Source organism: Brachyistius frenatus, unplaced genomic scaffold (genome assembly GCF_029030835.1).
Source record: "Brachyistius frenatus isolate BFR_SWC_R1_liver_20210118 unplaced genomic scaffold, ASM2903083v1 Contig_321, whole genome shotgun sequence".
Lineage (NCBI taxonomy): Eukaryota > Metazoa > Chordata > Actinopteri > Embiotocidae > Brachyistius > Brachyistius frenatus.
The window spans coordinates 135001-145337 of record NW_027210920.1 but is presented as its reverse complement, the minus strand read 5'-3'; the positions used below and the strand labels follow the sequence as shown (position 1 = coordinate 145337).

Below are 10337 nucleotides of genomic sequence, written 5' to 3'. Positions count from 1 at the left end.
GAAAACACGCCTGACTGCGGTGATACCACGCAATTAAACAGCGTCGCTGTCGGCCACCTGCTCTTATTTCCTCTTTCTGTGTCACATGAAGTGAGGAATTATTAATATATGCATATTCTCCGTGTTCTGTCCACTGACGCTCACAGTTTCAGCAGAGCCAGTCACTTAAAACACGTTAATCAATAAAGTGATTTTAAAAGATTGATCTTTCTGGTTCATTGTGACTTTCTGATTTAAAACGTGTCTGCATGCGTCACTTTCTACATTTACTACAGTATTAGTAGCTGTTCACTTCCAGAACCAACAACAGGCTCCTGGTAGAACTTCTACTACAGTTACTGCGTCCACTGAGACTACTGCTGTACTTTTATGTTAATACTCCAAACACCTTCTACAATACTGGGATAATTACAAGTAATATTATTAAGAAGTGATATTATTGCTACCACAACAACATTACTAGACTGAAACTACTTTAACTATGTAATCACTACTTCTATTACTGCCACAACAATTATGACTATTGTGTTTCCTGCAGAAACAATAGTTTCTCCAGCAGATTGAATGTTTCTGTTGGTCAGTTTTAAATGACATGAACAGATTTCTGAGTCCAGTTTCGTTTCGTTTCGTTTCTGCAGGATCACGTGACCTTTCACGCCACTTTTAGGCCGTCGCTTCCTTCTCTGCTGTCACAGTGGAGTTTCATTTCCTCACTGCGGCTGTCGGTAATTAGCCGAGTCAGCATCAGCGCTTCCTGTTGCTGCTTTCAAAATAAAATCCCTACAGTTACACCTTCCTCCAGCCTGTGATCATGTTTAGTTTTTAGGTTTTTTTAAACTGTTTCTGTCATGTTGGCCTCTTCTCATCCTCTCCACTCATCCAGCTGCCTCAAACTCCCTATTAAATAAAATCTTACTTAAATAGAAAAAAAAAAAAAAAAAAAAAAACGAATTACATAATTTGCCTAATTTATTTTTAGATATAGACAAATTGGAAGTGAGGTTTGTATTTTAATTACAACATTATTGTAAGTTGTTATTCAGCACATGTAAGGGGTTTTACACCCTTTGATCCACGAAGAAAACCATTAAAACACCTTAATGTATTCCCAATTTGAATTCATAACATGAATGAATTTGTCAAATAGAAAAATGTGCTTTTAAGTTACACAATAGGAGATGGGTGCCTTGTAATCTCGGGCTATATTTCACATTATAAAGACAAATTGTAGCCTATTTACAACAAATATGAGTAACACCGTTCAAAACACAGCATATTCATGAGGCTCTTGATTTTATTAGCATACAGAATAATATGAAATACAGAAAAAAAAAATAACTTTGTATGTAAGGAAAAATGTATATTAAAATGTCTTGGCCTTTCTGGTCTCCGTGCCGGAGACCGCGGCAGGCTTTTATTTCTTAAAACACATCGGTTTGACTTCCGGTCGTGTTGCGCCTGCGCAGCTTGACCTGCAGTATATTAATGCGTGGAGCCGCAGCGGTGTTGCACATTGAGCTCCTCGGTGGACTCCTCGCTCGTCTCCTCGCTCGTCTCCTCGGTGGACTCGTCCCTCCGTCACTACTCGCCACCATGCAGAGAGCTGCTGCGTTCATCTTTATTACCTGTTGCGCGCTTTCAGGTAAGAAGATTTCTGTTTCTCCCGAAGTGCCAAAATAAAAGCGCAAATATTGTGTCGGTGTTTCTGAGCAGTTTGTTCGTAAAAAGCCAGAATCAGTGCTCCAGAATAATTATTCAGCCTTAAAACAAGCGAATTTGTGTCACTAAAATATTTGAAATAATTGTTTGCCGTCTTTGTGTTTGTTTTCCTGAGTTAGTGAGGAAGTCTGTTCTGTTGTTTTGCTCTGTGTGAACGAGGCAGAGGATGTTTTCACCAGAAGTCGTTGTGACTTCCTGGATTGTTTAAGGAACAGAAATGTCCGCAGTTTTACAGGTCACAGTCACATGTCTGCTGGCAGATGAGGGCTGAGTGGTTTTTAAAGACAGGATGAATCTGCAGCTGGAGCTGGACACAGCAGGGACACTTTATACCAACTTGTCAAGTTCATTTTTGGTAGTTTACATTTTAAAAGCACTTTAAAACGGGTGTAAGACGTGGCCTTTCAGAGGGATGTGTTTTGTGTGTTGAGTATTTTGGTGGTTGTTTTAAAGGTGACCACCGAACTGGAGGACAGTTTCTATTCACCCTTTTATGCTCCTTCTAACCTCCATGTGTTGCTGCCACTGAAATGAAAGTTGCACCTTGACCACTGATCTGTTGAAGCCAGACACTTGTTCTGTTTGAACGTTGCACTGTGACTCACTAACCACTGCTGAAGCTGCTGATAAGATGAAAACACTTTGGCACTTTGAGAAATATGAAGCTGTCAGCTGACGTCAACATGAAAATCCGTTTTTTTAATTTCCTGTTTGTTTCGCTGTTTAATAATTCAGACATCAGTAGTTTTAGTCAATAAACATTCATCTCTATTGTTTTTATAATGGATTAAGTTATTTTGGGGATTGCGAAAGGGCTCACCAGTACTGGCAAACCAAAGATAGATATCACCGAACTCTGCCTTATGGAGTAACTTTTTTAGCCTGTTTTGCCTCCTTGTTTTGGTGAGCTGCATTCTGGGTGTTTCTTGTGGAGAAGCTTTTTATTCTAAACTACTAGCTCACCATCACAGTTAGCTGAAGAGGTGAGTACTTTTCTCTGTAGTTGGTGGAGACCAAAACAAAGCTAAAAGGAGTCACTTTGGGTTAAATTCATGTGGTGGCACAAACTCAAATGAATCATGTGATTGCTCAGTAAAAAAGGGAATTACAGGACAACTGATTTGCCATAATAAATTTATTTAAGGCAATAATATGTCTGATGTGTTCATAGCGATGCCAAAATGTCCAAAAATCAACCAATGTAGCTTTAAGTTGAGACAACTAAATTAGGAAATGGTTTCCATGTATGAATATTTCTTTCTTTCTTTCTTTCTTTCTTTCTTTCTTTCTTTCTTTCTTTCTTTCTTTCTTTCTGAAGCGCTGACATTGGCTGAAAAGACCAAGGATTCCAAACCTCCTGCAACTGTGGTCCCTGCAGAAAGCTTTAGCCAAACACCCAACTCAACGGCTGAACCCACCACCACCACCACGCCTAACCCCACCACCACCACCACGCCTAACCCCACCACCACCACCACGCCTAACCCCACCACCACCACCACGCCTAAACCCACCACGCCTAACCCCACCAACACCACCACGCCTAAACCCACCACGCCTAACCCCACCAACACCACCACGCCTAAACCCACCACGCCTAAACCCACCAACACCACCACGCCTAAACCCACCACGCCTAAACCCACCACGCCTAAACCCACCACGCCTAAACCCACCAACACCACCACGCCTAAACCCACCACGCCTAAACCCACCACGCCTAAACCCACAACCACCACCACGCCTAAACCCACTCCCACAACTACGACCCCACCCCGCCCTGGACCGACTCCCTCCACCAATGTGACCGTAGGAAACTACACTCTGATGGCAGACAAAACCGTGGTTTGCCTGATGGCTCAGATGGCGCTGAAGATCCGACTACAAACACCAAAGGTACATTTCATCAGTCACATCAAACATTGTTGAAAGGTTTTGCTCATTTTCTGAGCAGCTTCTAGTCCTGAAATTTCATTCAGGGAGTTTGTAAGCCGCTTCAGGACTTTACCAACGTGGATCCTGCATCAGCCTCTGACTCCGCTTTTGCAAATTCAGTTGTCAGCGTCCCATTTTCAGGAATTGAGAATGTTTCTTAATGTGAGCTTTGATTTTCTCACTTGGTGGCTGTGAAAGTTCAAACGCGAGTCATCTTTGGGTTATTTCAGGATGGCTTTCTGTAAACACCTTATATGAAGAACACCGCCATGGTACCTCACACATCCACAGCCCTTATTTCTCTCATTAATTTTCAGGCCAATGGCACCTTCATCGTTCAACCGAAGGACACCCAAACCGAAGGACGTTGTAAGGAAACCACGGCCAACCTTACCCTCGTCTTCAAAGAGGGCTTCATCACCTTCCTCTACAACAAGGTACTCACTGCAATAACTCATTGTCAACCTGTAATTCATGACTGTGACATTAAATAACCCACTTAGTCTTTGATGACAAATAATGAGCGGTAACCAGTGAGGAAGTGTTAAAAAAGGGAAGTAGCGCATGTGACTGGGAAACTACATCTCTGCTGTTTGATTCATGTGATGGTTTTCTCAGTGATTTGTTGAAGCACAACATTAATATATTATCGTATATTTACACTAACAAACGACAGATGGATTGGAAATATATATTCTCTACATTTGGTCTTTACTTATACAAAAACAAAACAGGAGATTTGATTATTCATCTGTTACATTTGCTTGTTTACCATATTTCGATAATTTATTACAAAAACCTGCTATTGGAAAGCAACCGTACTGAACTATTAAAATACATGAGACGTTTTCTAGATAGTTGAAAAAGGTTCTTATGGATTGTATTGATCTATTGTGTTCTGTGAAATCTCTCTTGGTTCTTTCCTGAAACTACCAACCGACATCTGTGGTGTTGCAGCTCGTGAACGAGGAGTCAATAACAACAACAGAGTTTATCTGCTGTTCAATCGAAGTTTCACTGAGTGTTACTTTCATTTTCCTTTGTGAGAAAGTGAAGCATGTTGCTCGGGTGTCTCTCCTCCGTATCTGAGATTATAATTCATATGCTTTGTGATGTTGTATTTAAAGATCACGTGTTACCAGTGTGGCTGTGCGTGTAGTACGTTGGGTTGGTTTGGACTTGTTCATTGGAGATCTCTAAAACAGTTTAATGGAAAACAACATCGATTATTAAAGTTCACCATCCTTATCTAGTAACATGATGGCACAGTCGGGTTGAGCAGGTTTATTTGGTTTTCATACTTCAGATTAGTGTCACTTTTATTTTGCTGAAAATGCTTAACTGCATTTTAAGGTTCAAGTTATGAAAGTTATGAAAAACACATAAAACTGAAACTCAAAATTTAAACATTAGAGGAACTACAAAGGAAAAAAAAACCTTTTGTAAAATCGATAACTATTAAGGCTCAACAATAAATGTTTTATTTAATGTGTGTTTTTATCAACTTGAAACAGGCTGTCAGAAACCAACCCTGCTTCACGCAAATGATATTGAAAGTTCCTCCAAACTTTATTCTGGCTTAGAAAATGTCAAACAACTAACCTGACCACTTTCTTTGTTCAGCTAGTAAACGATAGCTAAATAAGAAGTGGATACTTTAAAGGGCGCCGAATAACTTGAATTAAAGTTGCACACCTGGTTTCATGAGCCTCCCTGCTGCAGGTGGACCTTAGAGAGCTCACACAGTTTACTTTCGTAATGAGGTTCGTGATACAAAGAGTAAAGTTTGGCCTTTTTTGCAGCTTGAGATGTTTGCGGTCTTTGAAAAAAAACCTTTTTGGGCTGCGAGGGATTTTTATCATTGCAATACTGTGAGTGGCCACTGGGACAAATGGCAGCGATGAGTGGCAGCACTCTTTTTACGTAGCCCGCGGAGTGCTAGCAGTACATACCGTACCCTCAAGCATTGCTACTACTATCAATAGTTACACATTATACGTTTCTTCAGATTCAACTCGTGACTTTTTAGTATTAAGTATAAAGATAAGTATTATCTTATTGCTTCTGTATGCTGCTGTAGCGAAAAAATGTCCCCTCGGGGATTAATAAAGTAACTACCTAACCTAACTTTTGTGGTTATTTACACAAAGAACAGCAACTCATACAAATACATCAACAGATGGCAGAATATATCATGCTTCAACTTGCAGTTTATGGTATTTATATACTTTCAAAGTGGTCTTGCACTTCATAAATGGAATACATTTTGGAAAAAAATAAATATATTGTGACCTAATAGCTAGCAATAATGTATTTGTTTTATGTAGCTTGACTAAAAGCAAGATGGTGAAATAATGTATAAGGGTTATTAATAAAACAATGATATTTGGTTGAAGTGGCCACATGAGCTGTTTTCTTTTACCACAAACTTCAACCTCTAATTTTTAGCATCAAATGTGCTGAAAAAACGTGTTTATCTGCCGTGAAGAGATCTCAGTTTGATCCTTAAAGGAACACGGCAATAAGATGTCCTGTTTTCTTCCATTTCTTCAGAGCGTTGCTGATAACAGCGTCTACGTCGATGCCGTGTCCTTCGACTTATCCTACCCTTTAAGCACAAGAGGTAAGTCAGCCTGCCGTTTTATCCAGCGTGAGATATTTAGGCTGCAGGTCAGGTTGCGCAACGCAGGCAAATATCAAAAAGGACAAAATGCATTTTAAGAGCCAACAACTTCCGTGTGTGTGTCTGTGTGTGTGTGTGTGTGTGTGTGTGTGTCTCTCTGTGTGTGTGTGTGTGTGTGTGTGTGTGTGTGTGTGTGTGTGTGTGTGTGTGTGTGTGTCTGTGTGTGTGTGTGTGTGTGTGTGTGTCTCTGTGTGTGTGTGTGTGTGTGTGTGTGTGTGTGTGTGTGTGTGTGTGTGTGTGTGTGTGTGTGTGTGTGTGTGTGTGTGTTTAACTATGTACAGACACAAGCTGTGTAGAACTTTGGAGTCTCTGATACCGGTAACAACCAACCTACTTTCAGTGCGATGTCGTCCAACCAGTTTGGTTCCACAGCTGATTGACGCTGTTTGTCTTCATCCTAACCGGACTCGAGCTTTAATTTGTTGTCGTTGCAGGTAGCAACAAGCCGTACAACGCGAAAAACGATTCGCTGCATCTGTTCAGGGCGAAGGTGGGACACTCTTACTCCTGCACAGGGGAATCCATATACATGGGGAACGGACTGTACCTGGACGTCAGTCAGGACCGGATGCAGGCCTTCAATCTGACCAAGAGCAACAACTTCGGCTTTCGTAAGTTTCATCGTGAAGAAAAATGAATCATGAGAGCTTCTTATCAATACTGCAGATTAAATGCATTGACAACATCTCCTACTGCAAAGGACAAAGAACCTGCACAGGTCAAAACCCTTGTAGCGTATATATAAGGTACAGTATTTTTAAAGAAATGTCTGACTTTGTTTCAGTCTGTGTGGTTTAATAGTGCTGCTTCAGGACAGGTCATCCATATCATTATTATCTTTAGAGTCCACAACGACCTCCAACAGGTGCGTCGACTGTTACGCAACACAACCACCTGCAGGTCAGAGGCCGAAGGTTGAACTACAGTCTGAGTGCAGCAGCAGCTTCTCACGACCACCGTAGGAAAAAGACAAAAAGTTTACACGGTTCAGCCTCGAACTGTTTTTATATTCAGTTTATATTAAGAGTTGCACATGTGCAGGCATAATGTGTACGTTCACTCACTAATCTGTCAGCTGTTGAAGCAGTTGCTGTGATTTGGTGAACTTTAAATGTAGTTCTGATTAAATTAATACATTTTAATATTGGCAGCCTCAGACCTCCATAAATAATAGTGAAGAAACATTCGTAAGGATGAATGAATCTTTAAAATGAGGCTCCTGTTTCATGCTTTCACATGTTGTTGTGAATGAGGGAGTTAATGTGTGTGTGTGTGTGTGTGTGTGTGTGTGTGTGTGTGTGTGTGTGTGTGTGTGTGTGTGTGTGTGTGTGTGTGTGTGTGTGTGTGTGTTTTCCAGCTGACAATTGTCCCGCTGACCAGCCGGATTACCGCGTCGCCATCGCGGTGGGAGTGACGCTGCTCGTGCTCGTGGTCGTGGTCGTGTTGGCCTACCTGCTGGGCCGCAGGAGGAGGACCAACGGCTACCAGACTCTGTGAGCGGGGTAGGTCAGAGGTCGATCAGAGGTCATCAGAGGTCGCTCACTCAGTGAGACTGTGATCTTTTTTTTGTGGGTAAAGGGCACTTCCACTAAAGCCACAGCTGTTATGTTTCTGTCCCTTCGTGTCTTGTTTACCTGATGTTCGGTTGTAACCGTGTTTTATCCGGAGCTTCCTGTGGACGGACGCCGGAGTCTGCCACCTTAAAGTGCTTCAGAGTTATCAATAAATAAACAGATGAATTTAAAAAGATGTTCAATTGGCACATGAAAGATATATTAAAACAAACTTTAAGGACTCTTATACGACACTTTCAAGTCCGACCCGCAGCGCAGCAGACTGGCTGCTGATTGGCCAACTGTTGTGTGTCGACGGGAGTCCAGCCAATCAGAGCTGAGAAAACAGTTACAGTTCATTTGTAATTTCATTTAAACGATTTGTGATTAATTTATTATTTAAATTAACAACCAAGAAATAGAATTTGTAATTATCAAATAATTTTTTACTTTTAATTGAAGAAGGCATCATTTAAATGTAATGTAAAAAATTACTTTCATTTGAAAATGAAACTGAAGACAGTATAGTGGCAAACTCTGGACTCCATACAGACGGGTTTTAAAACGCCGACATAGAGTAATAGTGTTTTTAATTTAGTGTCAGTCGCCAACATGAATCTGTCAGAGTTACACAAAGTTACAAGAGTTTGACCTTCGAGTTGTTTTCACATCGAGGTGGAAACACTAAAATCTCTACAAACTGACATCTTCACAGATAAAAACTGATCTAAATGTGTCAATAGAATCAGTTCATTTAAAAAAAAAAATTGTTCTTTACCAATAGAATATGTCTGTGATTTTATATTAACTTTTTTTTTGCCTCTTTTTATCATTGTAACACCACATCATACTCTCACTGGTCTCTGGAATTATGGAGTAAAAGTCACATATTTTATTATCTCATCTGTCTGGATTATAAACAGTTTAACTCAACAAACACATGATAAAGTTCATTTAAATGTTGCTACGTTGTTTTTAGCATTCAGGTGTTGAAATGTTTCGGTTGTTGGTTTTTAATAATCAGATCTTATGTGTTCTGGATTTAATTTTTTTAGAGAAAGTTACCAAGATTTAATCACGAACTGTTCAGGTGATTCTACTCAACATTGTTTGAATTGTTCGTCTGCTCAAAGGGAAACTACGCAGTGTTTGTGAGAGATTCTTCCTGCCTGGTTAATTGCACTGATTGCCATCATTACTGATTACATTTGTGTTTCTCAAACTCTATATCGCTGATGTTGTGTGTTCATACAAATGAAGGGACGCAGCGTCCACGCTGGTCAGTAATGAATCTCGTCTGATCCTGATTAGATGTTTAATTGGTTTTACATTCATCACGTTGAATCCATCATTAATGAATAAATACATTTTTCTCAAATGCTGTTTGTAGGATCGAGAGAGAACTTTGACCCCTGAAGTGTACGCTGCGTTCAGGTGTCTGTCGGAAATGTGAGAAATGCACATTTGAGCACTGCGGTAAAATCAATTTAATTAAAAAGGAATTCATGTTGAGTTTTATGTTAAAGGCTCAGTTCACCCAAAATATAAACAGACATATTTTCTTCCTTTCATGCAGGTGACACGCGTTTTCTGTGCTCGGGTAACTTCTACTGCCACTTTACTAGAACAGTAGTGGTTTGAATTTCATCTGTGTTTTTCAAAGCATTGCATCGAGTCCTGGTGACAGCATGTAGTTCTCACACTGTTTCTTCAGTACAACAGTTCCCGTTGTCAGGACTGTCTGTACATTATTGGAGAAACTGCCACAATGTTCATGAAAAAAGATTTTTTTCAAACGCCATCACAGACTCAACTCCATTCACTTCTATTGTTTTGAGGTGGAAGCAGAAATCTCAGAATCTGATCTCTCCAAACTGGGACAAATCAAATCAGAAGTATCTGCCTGGTTGGACGAGAGGTTAGACGGGAAATGTCTTGTGTTATTATTTGTGTGCACTGACCCCAAAAATGTTAAAGGGCGCAGAACCAAGGGGGACTTTTATTAATGCTCGCTGTGCTTGTGTTTCTAAAGTAAAAGGTGACGTGGTGGGCGGAGCCTGCGTGTGATGTCATTGATCAGTGTGTTCAAATCTCTGGCAGTCACTGTGGTGCCAGCAGACTCGTCGACCGGCTGCTCACAGCTGCACTTCCACGTGTCGTCCATCGGGTGACGCTGTGACATTAACACGTGACCTTACTGTTGTTGTAAAGTTATTCAGTGTGTGAAGCACGTCACGGGTTCCTGTGCCAATAAAGATGGATATATTTGTAAAGGTGTGTTGATCTGCTGCTTCTTTAAGATTCAGACCGTCTGAGATTCTGTAAACTGGATCCATTCCTGAGAGAGAAGACGTCTACGACCACCGATCAGCAGGTCGGGAGAAAGAACCAAACTGGAATATGTTCTTATACACGATTCAGATCTGACACCAAATAAGCAAGATGAT

At 40.7% G+C, this 10337-nt stretch overlaps 1 protein-coding gene across 2 annotated transcripts; it reads left to right on the top strand.

Moving 5' to 3' along the window:
• Positions 1-1521: 1521 nt before the first annotated feature.
• On the top strand, positions 1522-10163 carry LOC138635642 (macrosialin-like). 2 transcript variants are annotated; one of them, XM_069723230.1, is made up of 7 exons: positions 1522-1642; positions 3038-3223; positions 3446-3615; positions 3972-4091; positions 6208-6277; positions 6772-6948; positions 7695-10163. In XM_069723230.1, exons 1-7 carry the CDS (start codon positions 1594-1596, stop codon positions 7832-7834), a joined length of 912 nt encoding a protein of 303 aa, XP_069579331.1. In that variant the 5' UTR covers positions 1522-1593; the 3' UTR covers positions 7835-10163. The 2 variants fall into 2 exon arrangements, with proteins under 2 accessions (XP_069579331.1, XP_069579330.1); XM_069723229.1 differs by having other exon boundaries at positions 3038-3615.
• Positions 10164-10337: the final 174 nt, after the last annotated feature.